Consider the following 16,249-nt stretch of genomic DNA (forward strand, 5'->3'; position numbering starts at 1 on the left):
CCACTGAGCTAAATCCCCAACCCCTACAAATGTTTTATGTATACTATTTACTCCTTCCTTTCCTTTTCTGAAACAAAGTCTCACTCACCTAGGCTACCTCAAACTCTAACCTCTAACCTCTAGCTTCAGCCTACTGGGTGCTGGGGTTAGAGGTGTGTGTGACCAAATAAATGTAGTCAACTCTTATTTTTCCTTCCCACACTTCAGTCTTTCCTTCTTCTCCTGGAAAGTACTAGTCTAAACTAAAAGAATACAATTCAGAGCTAGCCGCAGAAGGCATAGTAAAAGAAACAAATGGTTTCAGTAAGGTTAAAAACACCTATGCCATTCTCTACTCACCTTCACCCACTGGTCTGGTTTGACATTTTTTAAAACCACAGTCATCTCTGGTTTATCCATTAGTATTTTTAGTTTAGCTTGGTTGGGGTCTTCACTAGTTGAGATTGTGATAGGAACCATCCACTGAGGACAGTCTTCACCTAAACAAGAAGAGAACAAATAGAAAATTAAAGACAACGTTACACTAAACAGGAGGCAAGGTAGACAGAAGACTGTTAGTATTGTATCGAAGACACATTCTCAGGGTTACACTAGGCTTCCAGGTGACTTGAGTAATATTATTGCAAAGGAAAAAATAATTTAATATCAAAATTACGGTTGTCTCAAAGAGAATAATGAACTCAAACAGAGCAGTAAAGCCAACAGTGACTCTGTTGTCCAATTTGAGCAGTGAGAGTTCTCAGGTGCTTTTTCTTCAAGGGCTCACAAACTGCTACACTGGGATAGCAGAAACCTTGGGGGCCACTCTAGTCCATCACTGAGGAGCCACATGTAAAAGCCAGAGCATGTGAGAAGTACGACACTGTCTCAGATATCAAACAGCAAATCAGACTTGGTGTTAGTGCATTAACAGAGCGATTTTAAAAAGGCACCCAATCAACATTTAAGTATGCCACATGTCAAGTCACAACCGGTGGCAGTGGTGGCACACGCCTTTATTCCTAGTACTTGGAGGGCAGAGGCATTGGATCTCTGAGAACAGACTGGTCTACAGAGTGAGTTCCAGGACACCCAGGGCCACACAGTGAAACCCAATCTTGAAAAACAAACAAACAGGTTAAATCACCACTCAAACCCCACCACTTAAATACTCCAGGTTTTAATGCTGCCTACACTGTTCTGGTCATAGTGGACTACACTGAGATTACTATTTTAAAGGAAAGAAAACTTAATTTCTTCAATTTAAATGTAATTTCCTGGGTAAAATTTGATAGGTAAAAAGAGCTTAAAAGCAGAGAAGTCATCTGAGAAGGTAGTTGAGAGGGCAAGCTCAGGGATCTCACCTATCTTATCTGGAGTCCCACTCCTTTAAACTTATTAGACAGGTGATCTGAAGAAATGTTTTTTGTGGGGGACAGTGGAGAAGTGGGTGATTGAAACAGTGTCTTTTGGGGCTGGAGAGATGGTTCAGAGTTTAAGAGCACTGACTGCTCTTCCAGAGGTCCTGAGTTCAATTCCCACCACCCACATGGTGGCTCACAACCATCTGTAATGGGATCTGGCGCCCTCTTCTGTGTACATAATAAATAAATCTTTAAAAAAAGGAAGGAAGGAAGGAAGGAAGGAAGGAAGGAAGGAAGGAAGGAAGGAAGGAAGGAAAGAAGGAAGGAAGGAAGGAAGGAAGGAAGGAAGGAAGGAAGGAAGGAAGAAAGAAAGAAAGAAAGAAAGAAAGAAAGAAAGAAAGAAAGAAAGAAAGAAAGAGGGTCTTTCTACATAGTCCTGGTTGTCCTGGAACTTGTTATGTAGACCAGGCTGTCCTCAAATTCACAGAGATTTGCTTGCCTCTGCCTCCCCAAGTACTGGGATTAAAGGTGTGCACCATCATACCCAGCTGACTTTGAGCAACTTAACTAACCTAGCCATACCTTAGCTTCTGTATGTGTAAAAGGAAAATACTATTCTCTACCTTGTAACAACACTGAGAAAGCAAAGTATGAACCAACTCTAGTGCCGTGTATAAGGACTACTAAGTAAAGACAATTATCACTGGACTTAATTCTTATTACGTCCAATAACTTTAACCAAAAAAAAAAAAAAAGTAACACAGTAATTCCTTCAAGAGTAAGACTAAAAAATCATTTCTTAGGTATTCCAACCCTTTTTCACTCATTTTCAACATGAGAGACATAACATTTTAAAGACTGGGGCTGAAGAGATGGCTCAGCAGTTAAGAGCACTGGCTGCTTTTCCAGAAGACTTGGGTTCAACTCCCAGCACCACAATGTGGCTAACACTTGCCAGTAACTTCTCTTCTAGGGGATCTGATGCCCTCTTCTCTCCTTATAGTACCTGCATATAGTTCCTGCACATACAGATAGGCACACATATACATAAAATAAATAAAACAAATTAAACTCAAAGTATAACTAAACAAAAACTAAATAACATGGTATTATTTACTCTTAATTTGAAAACCACTAGTGAGAACCCAGAATTTATTGATCAGCCAGCCCCTCTTATAGCATATTGCTCACCTACATATGGTCCACTGGCACAGAACTTCTTTTGAGACAGCCTCAGCACTCTGTCATCTTCTGCCTACAGAACAAAGTAAAGGCTACAATAACAACGGTGATTGGGGGAGGGGTGTTACTGAGACTAAGATAGACAGCACAGATGTCTTATGTGACACAGATGAGGGTACTAAGAATAGAAAAGTCACTCTTGAGGGAGGGAATCTAAGCCCACCCCTAGCTGATAAGCAGCTGCTTTGGGGTGGGAGATAGTCCATTTTCTTCAGATGTGTGGCCCCTATAGGTTGTTCATGCTCCAGTGGCTGGCCCCATAGCCATGTGCATGTAGTGAGTTATTTAAAAAAAAAGGGGGGGGGACACACATGAAGGTGGGAATGGGATGTGTTGAGAAGAGTTCTGGGGATACAAGATACATTGTATATGTATATGTGTGTGTGTGTGTGTGTGTGTGTGTGTGTGTGTGTGTGTATATAAAACTTTCAAAGAATAAATTAAAAAGTCAATCTTTTTCACTTAGACCTCAGAAGAAAAACAAATAAAACGGCCTGTTTAAATGCCCTAGAGACTAGCTCTCAATATATACACAAAATAAATTTAAATATAGTAAAACTTTTTAAATCAAAGACCAATTTCTATGTAATATGATTCCTCTGAGGGTGTGTAATACTCAGATGAGAGAAATTCCTAAAAGCAACTTATTTTGTCTTTAAAAATATACACAACAAAAAGCCAAGAATGCCAATGCCCAACAGTAATCCCAGTTTCTTGGGAGTGGGAACCAGAAGAGTAAGACTTCCAGGTCACCCTTAAATATGCTACAGTACAGTGAGCTGAAAGTCAGCGTAGGGGGCTGGAGAGATGCTCAGTGGTTCAGAGCACTGACTGCTCTTCCAGAGGGCTGGGGTTCAATTCCCAGCACCCACTTGGCAGCATATCACTATCTGTAACTCCACTTCCAGGGACCTGACACCCTCACACAATGCACATGAAATAAATTTAAATAAATAATAAAAAAAGAAAGAAAGTTAGCCTAGGCTTGTTCCACTCCCCCCAAAGTATACATAACAAACAAACAAATCAAATTGCACTACTCTTTATAGAAAAAGATTATATCTAGAGGGTCCCGTCCCGTCGTCGTCCCCCCCCCCTTTATTAGATTAACAGGTAGATTCAATATTCAGAATTCAAATCTTAGAATGCTTGCTACTTGTTAAATGTAAAAGCAATATACATCTTTTTTCAAAGTACAAGTTTTGCAATAAAACACAAATGTGAAGGTGAGGGAGACTGCAAATAACTGGAAAACCAAAAGCAAATTATATGTTTAAAAAATACTTTGGGTGAAATGATAGCTCAGAATAATGCTTGCTATGCAAACACCAGGACCTGAGTTCAATCCCCAACACCCATGTAAAAACTGGGGTGTGATAATGAAAACTTAGAATCCAGTGTCTCCAAGGTAGAAACAGCAGAGCCCTGGAGCCTACTGACCAGTCCACCTAGTCAAACTGTCAAATCCCAGGTTCCAGTGAGAGATCCTGTCAGAAAACCAAGTGTACAGCCCACTGACCTCTATCCTTTACCACCTGCATGCGCACACACAAACATGCACACCTACACCATGCATTCAACCTCCACCAAAGAAAAAAAAAATCCAACCAATAGGCAGTCATTTTCCTGACTGCTCATCAACATTACATTCTGGGATATTTCAAAAAGCACACAAACACCAATGTACATAAAATACAAGTAAATTATTTAAAGAGCACACAATATAAAAGATTTGAACATACTTAAATTAAATGTAAACCTAGACTAAAAAAAAAAAAAAAAAGACCTTAGTATGGGGGCTGGAGAGATGGCTAGGAGATCAAGAGCACCACCTGCTCTTCCAGAGGTCCTGAGTTCAATTCCCAGCAACCACATGGTGGCTCACAACCATACATAATGAGATCTGGCGCCCTCTTCTGTATACATAATAAATAAATCTTTAAAAAACAAAAACAGACCGAGCGGTGGTGGCGCACACCTGTAATCCCAGTACTCAGGAGGCAGAGGCAGGTGGATCTCTGTGAGTTCGAGGCCAGCCTGGTCTACACAGGACAGCTTCCAACGCTACAGAGAAACCCTGTCTTGAAAAACAAAACAAAACCTTTATAAACAATGACCTTAGTAACTAAGTATAAGAAACAGAAATGAAATTCAGGCATAGTGTCACAGCCTTTAATCTCATTACTGGGGAAGAAAAGGCAGGCAGATCTCTGGAAGTTCGGGGACAGCCAGGGCTACATAGGAAGACCATGTTTCCAAAAAACAAAACAAACAAAAAAGAAAAAAAATGAACAAGCAAGCAAACAAATAAGAAAAATGGTTGGGCTGGGTGGTGGTGGTGCATGTCTTTAGTCTCAGCACTTGGGAGGCAGAGGCAGGCAGATCTCTATGAGTTCAAGGTAAGCCTGGTCTCCAAGGAGAGTGGAGAGCCAAGGCTACACAGAGAAGCCTTGTCTCAAAAAACAAACAAACAACAACAACAACAAAAACCCACAAAAAACAATAACAAAAAAACCCCACAAAAAAACAAAAAAGAAAAGGTCCTAGGTTCAATCCACAGAATCACTAGATAAATAAATGAATGAATAGATAAAAATAAAAAAACTAAAGTTAAAAAATTCAGGCCAAACTACATGGAGAAACTATCTCAAAACTGCTCCCCGCCTCCCCAAATCCAGGCCAAAGGGCTGGCTCAACAGTTACAAGCACTGATTATTCCTCCTTCCAGAGGACCTGGGTTTGATTTCCCACTACTCAGTAGAAACTAACAACCATCTGTGCAATTCCAGTTCCAAGGGATCTGATGCCCTCTTCTGGCCTTCATGGTTAATGGGCACACACATAGTGCACAGACATATATATATATATATACAGGGAAATCAAGCATACACGTGAAATAATGATTTAACAAATTTTGTGAGTGGATCAGTGGTGGTGACTGCCTTTAATCCCAGCACTTGGGAGGCAGAGGCAGGCGGATCTCAGTGAGTTCTAGGCCAGTCTGGTCTACAAAGCCGGTTCCAGGACAGGCAGGACTGTTGCACAGAGAAACCCTGTCTCAAAGAAAGAACAAAAACAATCAAACAAAAAATTACAATTAAGTAAAAATAATTTTTTTAAAAAAAGAGGTATTATGGCTTATGGAAATTATGCATTCTAGAATGTAAGAGACCCGGGCCAGCTAGGACTGCATAGAGATAACCTGTCTCAAAAAAATCAAAAGAAAAACACCTTTTTTTGTTGTTGTTGTTTTCCTCGAGACAGGGTTTCTCTGTGTCGCTTTGCACCTTTCCTGGAACGCACTCTATAGCCCAGGCTGGCCTCGAAATCAGAGATCCGCCTGCCTCTGCCTCCCGAGTGCTGGGATTAAAGGTGTGCACCACCACCGCCAGGCAAAAACATCTTTTTTTAAAAAATTTTAATTTATTTATTTTTATTTCACGTACATTGGTGTTTTGCCATGGGTATTGGGTCTCAGGAACTGGAGTTATAGACAGTTGTGAGCTGCCATGTGGGTGCTGGGAATTGAACCAGGGTCCTCTGGAAGAGCAATCAGTGCTCTTAACCATTAAGCCATCTCTCCAGCCCCCCAAAACACCTTTGTATGCGCTCATTGGCTAGGCATTGGGACAAAAACTAATAAAAACAAAGACAGTAAGACCTAGAAAGCATCTGGATAGAAAAGTAAAATAAGTTTTTATAGTACTGGGAAGAGGAGAATTACTGTTCTCTGTGGTAACTCATGTGTTCACTGAAGTCTTTTTATTACCTACCCACCCACCCCCCAAGGCAATGTAGCTCTGGCTGTCCTGGAACATACTATGCACCACTAGGCTGGGCTAAGACTCACAAGAAATCTGTCTACTTCTGCTTCCCAAGTGCTGGGATTAAAGCTACTACATCGGGCAGGCTACTGAAGTCTTATATGAGTGCTGAGCCTAAAGAAAAAAACAAGTATCATCTAGTAGTCTTCATTAAGTGTAATCATTAATAAGCTTACCAGTTTTGAGGAATGAAATCCTCAGAGAAAAAACAGTTATCCTTGTGTGCTAATACTCTTTTTTTTTTCAAACCATCTGGCTAGGTTGTCCTCAAACTCATGATTCCTCATGTCTCACCTAAATCCAGAGATTACCGGAATGAGATCCCACACCTGGCTGTGCAAGAGCTTCTTATGTATAGGTTTACCTGTTCAGCTTCCACATAAATGAGAGGGAATCCCATCTGTTTGGTCCAGGTATTCATCACAGCTGCTATGGGTTTACCACTGGCATTTTCCAAACTTTCCCAGAGATCCTCTAGAAGAAAAATGAAAATAATAACCAGAAATGTTTATGTTTCTTTCCTAAATCAGAAAATTCATTTAACCCTTAACATTGCACGGCTTACAAACCGATTTCTCTAGCACACAGTGGGTCAAACAAATGCCCCACTCACAATACTATAACTAAGTAAATTCTACTCTAAAGAGTATTTCAGGGGATGACTCACTTGGTGCAATTCTTGCCATACCAGCATCCACATAAAAAACTGGGGCCTTCAATCCTAGCACTTGAGAGGCAGAAGCATGAGGATGTGTCTGAGTTTGAGGCCAGCCTGATCTACATAGTGAGTTCTAGGACTGCCAGACTATGTTAGAAAATCCTGTCTTTAAAAAACAAAAAAACAAAAAAAACAAAAAAAAAAAAAAGAAGAGAAAAAAAATTGGGAGCTTATAAGCTCCTAGTGCTAGGGAAGCAGAGACAAGAGGGGTCCTGTTGTTGACCAGCTTTACTAGCCTAGTAGATGAGGTTCAGGGAGAGATCCTTTCTCAAAACAAGTAAGGTAAGCCGGGTGGTGGTGGCGCATGCCTTTAATCCCATCACTCAGGAAGCAGGGCCAGGAAGGATCTCTGTGAGTTCAAGGCCAGCCTGGTCTACAGATCCAGGACAGGCACCGAACCCTGTCTCCAAAAAACAAACAAACAAACAAACCCACAAAAAACAAAACAAAAAACCCCAAGTAAGACATACAGTAATTGAGGAAGATATTCAACATTGACGCTTGGCTTCTGCAAGCACATATGTGCACACACCCTTGACACACATAAAACAAAAAAACAATTGGACTTCTATTCTAAGATGAATTTAATCATTCTGGTCATTAGGAAAATTAAAAATTATCATAAATGAGACAAACAGATAAGTTCAAACAAAAAGAAATAAAAACAAAGTCATAGAAACATTTGTTGACAAACTTAAAAGCCATTACATCCATTTAAATAACCTAAGTTAAAATATATATTCAATGTTGCCAGGCGTGAAAGTTGGGCTGGAGAGATGACTCAATGGTTAAAAGCATTTATTGTTCTTGCAAAGGACCAGTTCCCAACACTCATGCATGGCTGTTTACAACAGCCCCTAACTCCAGCTTTAAAGGGATCTGATGTCTCTGGTCTTCGGGGCATGTGTACTCATGCACACGTATAGGTATGGACCCATACATAGACACATACACATAATTACAAACAATAAGCAAACAAGCAAAACAAAATGAGGGTGGGGCTTGTAAGTAAAAGCACTTGCTATACAAGCCTGACACCTGAGCTCTACCCTCACCTTTAGTGACAGAAGAGAATCAACTCTCAAAAGTGTCCTCTGATGTCTACATTTGTTGTATTTTCACACACACACACACACACACACACACACACACACACACACACACACGGTGATGTTGCTGGGTGTCATGGAACATGTGAGGCAGAAGCAGGAGGATCCCTGCATGTACAGGGAGAACCCAGTCTACATGGCTGGTTCCAGGACAGCCAAGACTACATACATAGAGGACACTGTTCTTGCACCCCTCAAAAAAAAAAAAAAAATTAAAAAAAAAAAAAAAAAAAAAAAAAAGAAATCGGTAGCTCAGTACCAGAAAAGAACAGTACAGAAGAATAAGGAGCTGACACTAAAAACAGGCGAGAGAGAAAGTATTCAGGGCAGTATGGCTTACAAAGAGGTACGGACCTCAACATGAAAGAAATACAACAGGAAGTAGCACAATACTTGGGAGAAGTAGCTTCAGCCTTAGCGCAGGAGATGAATAGAGCAAAGCCACAAGGACTGGGTTAGTAGGCAATCACGAAATTCTAATAGACCACAGAGTTGTGTATTTGGGGACTAGGAATGAGGAAAGACAGAAAGCACTGAACTTTTTGCAAGAGGATGGTTTGCAAAACCATTCCTGGCAGCCCAAGCATCAGGAATGACAATCATCTTTCATAAACAGCTGGAATAAAAACATTAAGTAGATTTTGTTATTCAAAGTGTAGTCTGTAATCTGCAAATAACTCATTATAAAATGACCTTCGTGTGTAAAATAACATTTTACCTCCAGCACCCCTTGTCTGGTGTTGAAAAATCAAACCCAGGGCCTTTATCTGTATTTCTATCTCAAGTCACTAGGCATTATCTTTGAAGCCAGGGTGCAGCTCAGACTGGTGGGAGTATGTGCTCTGCATGCCTGAGAGCCCTGGACTGAGCTTGACAAAAAAAGGAAAGCAAGGATGGAGACACAGATTAAAACAAACCGCCAAGATTACCTGTGGAAGCATTCTTTTGTTGGAACTTGGTTAAATACATGTTCATTCCATTCTTAAAGTCCTGAAAAATATAATTTTTAAAGTCAAGTGACTCAGACCTCAGAATTTATAGTAGACATGCACATTAGTCAAAAGTAAATATACTCAAATACTATAGTAACAGATATGTTTAAAAATATGTATCCTTTTGTAGCCCACTACCTTTTATCTGAGAGTAACTACACTTTATCTTCTATATTTGCTGGGATTTTTTTCTTTTTGAGACAGGGTTTCTCTGTGTATCCTTAGCTGTCCTGGAACTCGCTTTGTAGACCAGGCTGACTTGAACTCACAGAGATCCACCTGTCTCTGCCTCACAAGTGCTAGGGATTAAAGGTGTGAGCGTGCCCCCCCCCCCAATCTACTTTTGCTTTTAATGTGGTACCTTTATTTATTTATTTTGACAGTGTGGTGGTTTGATTGAGAATGGTCCCCAAAGACTTATATGTTTGAATTCTTGATCCCTAGTTAGTAGAACTGTTTGAGAAAGATTAGGAGTTGTGGCCTTTATGTGGAGGTGTGGTACTAGAGGCAGACTTTGAGGCTTCAAAAGACTTTTGCCATTCCCATTTAGCTCTAACTGGTGGCTTTGTCTCAAGATGAGAGCTGTTAGCTGGGTGGTGAGGCACACCTTTATTTCCAGCACTCGAGAGGCAGAGGTAGATGAATCTCTACGTTTGAGGCCAGTTTGGTACAGAGCAGTTCCAGGACAGCCAGGGCTACACAGAAAAGTCCAATCTCGGGGTTGGGGATTTAGCTCAGTGTTAGAGCAAGCGCAAGGCCCTGGGTTCGGTCCTCAGCTCCAGGAAAAAAAAAAGAAAAAAAGAAAAACCCAATCTCAGGGGATAAAAAATAAAGGGGGAAGCTCTTAGGTAAAGTCCCAGTGCCATGCCTGCCTGTTGTCAGGCTCCTCCATAATGGTGACATTATGTAAGCCCCATTAAATGCTTCCTTCTAGAAGTTGTCAGGGCCATGGTGTTTTGTCCCATCAATAGGAAATTAACCAATACAGATAAGGTCTTACCATGTAGCCCAGGCTGACCTTGAGACAGCCCCTCGCTGCCTCTGCCTCCCCAGTGCTGGGATCACACGCCCAGCTTCCCACTCTAACCACAGACACTCTAACTTGTGTAGCACTTTTCTAGGGAACTCTAATAACCAATTTGTTTTTTGTTTTTTGTTTTTTGGTTTTTTTTAGCTGAGGACTGAACCCAGGGCCTTGTGCTTGCTAGGCAAGAGCTCTACCACTGAGCTAAATCCCCAACCCCCAAATTTTTGTCCATGCTTTAAAACTATGATTTCAGGATTGGAAGAAAAAAAATTGTTTTTTTTTACCTGATCGCCGATGTAGTCATGTAGCATTCGGATAACAGATGCACCTTTGCTATACGATATAGCATCAAATATCTCATCAACCTCAGATGGATGGCCCACACTGACCTGGCAGACAGTGTGATTCAGGGTTATGACAGGAAGCAGATAGCCTGTAACACTGAATTACATAAAAAGCTTTCTAGGAAAACCCTTCTAACGCTAATATTCTTCTGCCTTAAGTTACTCATGAAAAGTATATGACAACCCTTAAAAAATAAGAGTAATTAACTTCAAGAGAACATATAGCATAATCACTGCTGCAGTCCAGCCTAGGTTTTAGTCCTGACTCTCCTTTGAAAGGAGAATCTGAAAGGCAATCTGTTAAAGCTCCATTTATTCTTGAGTGTGTCTGGAGAGAACACCATGATGAAAACCATTTGATTTCTTCCACAAATTATAAAGGTTTAGAATAGCTGTACTCAACCAGTGGGTTGTGACCCCCAAGCAGGGGTCAAGTGACCCTTTTACAGGGGTTGCATATCAGATATTTACACTCCGATTCATAATAGTAGCAAAGTTAGTTATGCTGTAACAACACAAAAACTATGGTTGGGGTCACCACAACATGAAGACCTGTGTCGGAGGGTGACAGGAGTGGAAGGTTGAAAGCCACAGTCTAGGACACGGGTTAAATACACTGAGGACAGTGACTCTAGTTCCTGGATCAAAGTCTATCAACTCCAAGAGCTACCCACATACAATGATGCACCTCCTCACTCTTAGAAAGCAAATACAGGAAAATCACCCATGACTTTCAGGCTAGCCTAGGCTACATACTGAGTTTTAAGCTAGCCAGGGTCACAAACAAAATCTTATCTCAAAAACCAAAAATAGGGGTTGGGGATTTAGCTCAGTGGTAGAGCGCTTGCATAGCGAGCACAAGGTCCTGGGTTTGGCCCTCAGCTCAAAAAAACAAAACAAACAAACAAACAAAAAACCCATAAGTAGGGGGCTGGAGAGATCACTCAGTGATTGTGAACACTGGCTATTTTCCAGGGGACCCAGGCTCAATTCCCAGCAGCCACATGGCAGCTCACAACTGTTTGTAACTCTAATATCTGACACCCTCACACAGGCACACATGTAGGCAAACCACCAATGTACATAAAATAAAAACAAATTTTTAAAAATGGGCATTAAAAAAAAAAAAAAAAGCATACAAGATGGCCTAGTGGGTAAAAGAAGTAACCATATAAACCTGACAAGTTTGATCCTCAAAACTTACAGTGGAAGGAGATAACCAACTCTTAGGAGCTGTCTTCTGGTAGCCACATACACACACACTGTGGCATGTTTTCCCACCAATATAAAAAAATAATAATAATAAGCAAAACAAAGCCAGTCGTGGTGATATACACCTTTAATCCAAGTACTTGGGAGGAAGCAGGTAGCAGGTGGCTGAGTTGGAGAGGCGCAGCCTCATCTACAGAGTAAGCTCCAGGACAGCCAGGGCTACACAGGGAAACCTTGTCTTGAAAAACCAAAAAGGAAAAAAAAAGAAACAGAAAGAAATTTTTTTTTAAAAAATCACAATCTATTAATAATTAATAAAAGTTTAAAAATAAACAAAGAAAGAACAAGGAAAGGCCAGGGGGTTGGGGATTTAGCTTTAGTTCAGTGGTAGAGCGCTTGCCTAGCAAGCACAAGGCCCTCCCTGGGTTCGGTCCTCAGCTCTAGAGAAAAAAAAAAGGAAAGGCCTGGCAAAGCACTAGACAAAAGCACTGCACGTTGATGATACTGAACTATGTCCAAAACTGTTGGCACCAGTTGTAGTATTGCTCAATAGACATGGTTTCCTCATTAAATGCCCATAGTCCCTGCCTCTACAAAGACAAAATTTATTCCCTACCTTAAAGAGAAATGTTATTTAGATTTTATTCTTATCAGTTCCAAGCCTAGAAATATGAGCTAAAAATAAATCATCCCAGGGAAATCATCCATGCAGCTTTTCCTTTCAGAATTCTAAGCATCTTGAGACATAATAAATTATACTTATTTCACTAAAATGGTTGGAAAGTATAGCTCACTTCAATAGGATGGCTGTTATCTAAGGCATCAAGTTCCTGGGCCCGAGTATAATCTGCAGAAACAAACTGAGTCCAGATATCATACTCTGGAAAGCAGTGGTCTACACAAAGATACTCAATCCAGGATGCAAAGCCTTCATTCAACCACAGATGAGTCCACCATTCCTAAAAAGAAAGAGGTAGAAACAAGTGAAGGAAACAAAATAATAGTCATTCCATTTTTTTAGAACCATGTCTCCCTTCTATTATACTTGAAAAATTTGTACTTTACTAACCTAAAATTCAACAGAAACCAGCTAGTAAAGAACCCGTATTTTAGAAAAGAATAATAAAAGAAATGCCAACTGATGATAACATGGATAAAGGAGGAAGAGTTTTAAGTGTACAGAAAGGGAAAACAGAGCACATAAGCAAAGACCAGATAGAAGAACCTCACAGTGCAAAAACATAAAAATAAAAAACTTTATTTTTTTTTCAATTTATGTATTTTTATTTCATGTGCATTGGTGGTTGTCTGCATGTAAGGATGTTGGACCCTCTGGAATTGGAGTTACAGACAGTTGTGAGTGCTGGGTATTGAACCTGGGTCCTCTGGAAGAGCAGCCAGTGCTGCTAACTGCTGAGCCATCTCTCCAGCCCCTACTGGGGTATACTCTTAGGATCCCAGAACTTGGGAGGATCACTTGTTTGAGTTACAAAGTGAAACCATGTTGCCTGGCCCTGCCACAAGAAGAAAGTTCTGGCCAGGCATGGTGGCATATATCTTAATGCCAATACTTAGGAGGCAGAGACAGTGGGTCTCTAGAAATTTTGGGCCACCAGGTCTATATAGCAAGTTCTAGGTTAGCCAGGACTAACCTTTAAAAAAAAAAAAAAAAAAGAGAAAAGTTTAGTAAAGAACACGAGTCTCACTCTCCCCCACTTAAGGCCCAGCAAGAACAATTTATTAAGTTCACTGCAACAGGGCATCAGGCCAGAATACTGCTTGAAGCCAAGACTTTCTCTTTAAAAAACCCAAACCAGAGTTGGGGATTTAGTTCAGTGGTAGAGCGCTTGCCTAGCAAGCGCAAGGCCCTGGGTTCGATCCTCAGCTCAAAAAAAAAAAAAAAAAAAAAAAAAAAAATTGAAAGAAAAACAAACAAACAAACCCCAAACCAAACTACAGCTATCAGGACCAAATAAAAAACTAAAAAATTATTCACACAATGACTTGGAGAAACACTGATGGGTTTCTATTTCTAAATAAATAGAAAAATAGTACAGCCTTATAAGGATTATATAAATTTAACAGAAATGTCATACATGGCAGGAAGTAGCTAAAAAGCAAACGATATTTAAGTATTTATAAACAGAAAATTCAATCTGTTAAATGAGAATGCATAGTGAGCAGAACAGACCAAGAATAAAATCAATAACAGATACCATTTGTGAGAGTGAGGCAGTGTGAGGGGAGCGGGTCTGTTCCAGCTTACCATGTTGAAATGGCAATGTACAGAAATTAACAGCCATACTGGTCTAGAAACAGTAAACCTTTCTATTCCATCTGTACAGAGGTTAACACTATTAAATATGTGAGGTTTTATCTCTGTGGGTGTAATCACAGAAACTAATAAAGAATTCTCTGTATAATGAAAACAAATGGGTGACAGATGAAAACATTTAGGAACCATCTTTTTTAGAACACAACAGTCTAATTTTCACTAAAGTTGATTAAATCTCTTAGGAGAGTAATATAAATCCAAGACAGAAGCCAGAGAATTTTTGTTGAATAATAAAAGGGCACTTACACAGTTTGAAAGGATCAAATATTTTTAATATTAAGTAATAAAATCTGTGCCATTTAGGTATTAGTAAGTGCCTGGTTCAAAGCTACTGAACACTAAACCTTTGGAACAACTGGCATCTAATAAGACAGTTACATAAGCACAGTAGAAAGTTGTTTCAAAACAATAAGCACATATTCCCTCTGCTAAACTTTATTGCTGGTCATAAATTATCATATTTTCCCAAAGTTGAGCAAAAATATTTGGTAGGAAGCAAAAATACGTGATGGTGCACACCTTTGATCCCAGCACTTGGGAGGCAGAGGCAGAGGCAGGTGGATGTCTATGAGGCCAGTCTAGTCTACAGAGTGAGTTCTAGGACAGCCAGGACTACACAGAGAAACCCTGTCTCGAAAAACCAACGAGAAAGGAAGAAAGAAAACAAAAAACAGAAAACAAACAAACAAACAAACAAAAACCCAAGCCACTTGGTAGGAAGTAGTAGACTTGCTGCATTACAAGAAAATACCAAGTCAGGAGTGGTGGTGCAGTCTTGTGATCCCAGCACTTGGGAGGCAGGAACAAGAGACTCTCGAGTTCCAGGCCAGCCTTGTCAGCTGGAAATAATGAGCTTAAGGCCAGCCAGGACTACATAAAGAGACCCTGCCTCAAGAAAACAAAACAAAATAAAACCAAATCAAAACAAAACAAAACAAACAACCAAGAGGAAGAGAGAATACAATTCTTACACACATTTGAATACACCCATTAACTCGCATAGTTCCAATGAAATTATACTGAAAATAAAAAACTTGTAACCTGTAAGAAAAGCTTTAAGCAGCTAAAGAAAAGTGGACAAATGTATTTCAGAGAGTGACTTTCTTTAGAAATGCTCTCAGCTAAGTCACAGTTGAAACACGTCTTACTTTCTTGCTCATTTCTAATATATATGGACTTAACCTACATCCAAGTCAGGTCAGTTCTCTGGCTAGCAAGAAATTCTTTCACTACACAGGTGCCTCTAATTCATAATGATTAAACTCTGTATTTCAAAACACTAACATAATTAGCTCCCTCAGATAGAATTTTATTTATAGTTCAGGAGAAACATCAGGAAATATCATGTACAAAATACATAGAGTAACTGAAAACTCCAATTAGTTGGATTTAAGTATAACTTTATTCTGCAGATTAAAAAAAAACTTTAATTCCGTCAAACTTCATCTTATTTTAGGCAAATAAAAAGGACTCTTACCAAGCACTTTAACTTATTAAAGATAAATTTATGTTTATACATTTCTTTTCAACTAGCAACTACATAACAGAGATAACTCCAGTTCTGAGAACCTCAGAGCACAACTCATTCCTCTTTGTCTAAGACAAATTTTTCTCTTGCTAAAATTAGTATCTCAACATTCCCTATTTGCAAACTAATCACAGAAGTTTACAAAGTATTTCTTGTGAAACACATATGGTCTCATTTTTGTCCTCACACTCTCTCTCCTCTCCTTGCTAGGGAATCTAAGGGCCTTCTGCATGTCGGGCAAGTACCTAACCACTGAGGTATTTGCCTAGTGAATAGTTTTGCAAAACAGACTTTTTAAAAGAAAATGTTTCTTGTTTTGTTTTGTGAGACAGGGTTCCCTGTGTAGACCTGACTGTCCTGTGTAGACCAGGCTGGCCTCAAACTCAGAGATCTGCCTGCCTCTGCCTCCCAAGCTGGGACTAAAGGCGTGTGCCACCACTGCCCAGTTTAAAATAAAATGTTTCTATCATCCAATTCTTTGGTACAGTATGATAGCCAAATTTGAAACAGTGAGGCCAAAATAATGTGCAGCAGGACAAAGATGGATATATTTGAGCACTTAAAAATATTAAATA

The 16,249-nt window shown here is 39.9% G+C and overlaps 1 protein-coding gene across 1 annotated transcript in view; it reads right to left on the reverse strand.

Annotated features, from left to right (window-relative positions):
* Positions 1–16,249, reverse strand: part of Npepps (aminopeptidase puromycin sensitive) — an 88,260-nt gene that overhangs the window by 21,231 nt on the left and 50,780 nt on the right. The window contains exons 10-15 of the mRNA XM_036196161.1: positions 12,606–12,770; positions 10,540–10,644; positions 9,166–9,226; positions 6,774–6,883; positions 2,535–2,598; positions 340–479 (exon numbers count right to left, since the gene is read on the reverse strand). Coding sequence (XP_036052054.1) covers positions 340–479; positions 2,535–2,598; positions 6,774–6,883; positions 9,166–9,226; positions 10,540–10,644; positions 12,606–12,770 — 645 coding nt within the window. The remainder of the gene's footprint in view (positions 1–339; positions 480–2,534; positions 2,599–6,773; positions 6,884–9,165; positions 9,227–10,539; positions 10,645–12,605; positions 12,771–16,249) is intronic.

This window comes from Onychomys torridus, chromosome 8 (assembly GCF_903995425.1).
Source record: "Onychomys torridus chromosome 8, mOncTor1.1, whole genome shotgun sequence".
Taxonomy (NCBI): domain Eukaryota; kingdom Metazoa; phylum Chordata; class Mammalia; order Rodentia; family Cricetidae; genus Onychomys; species Onychomys torridus.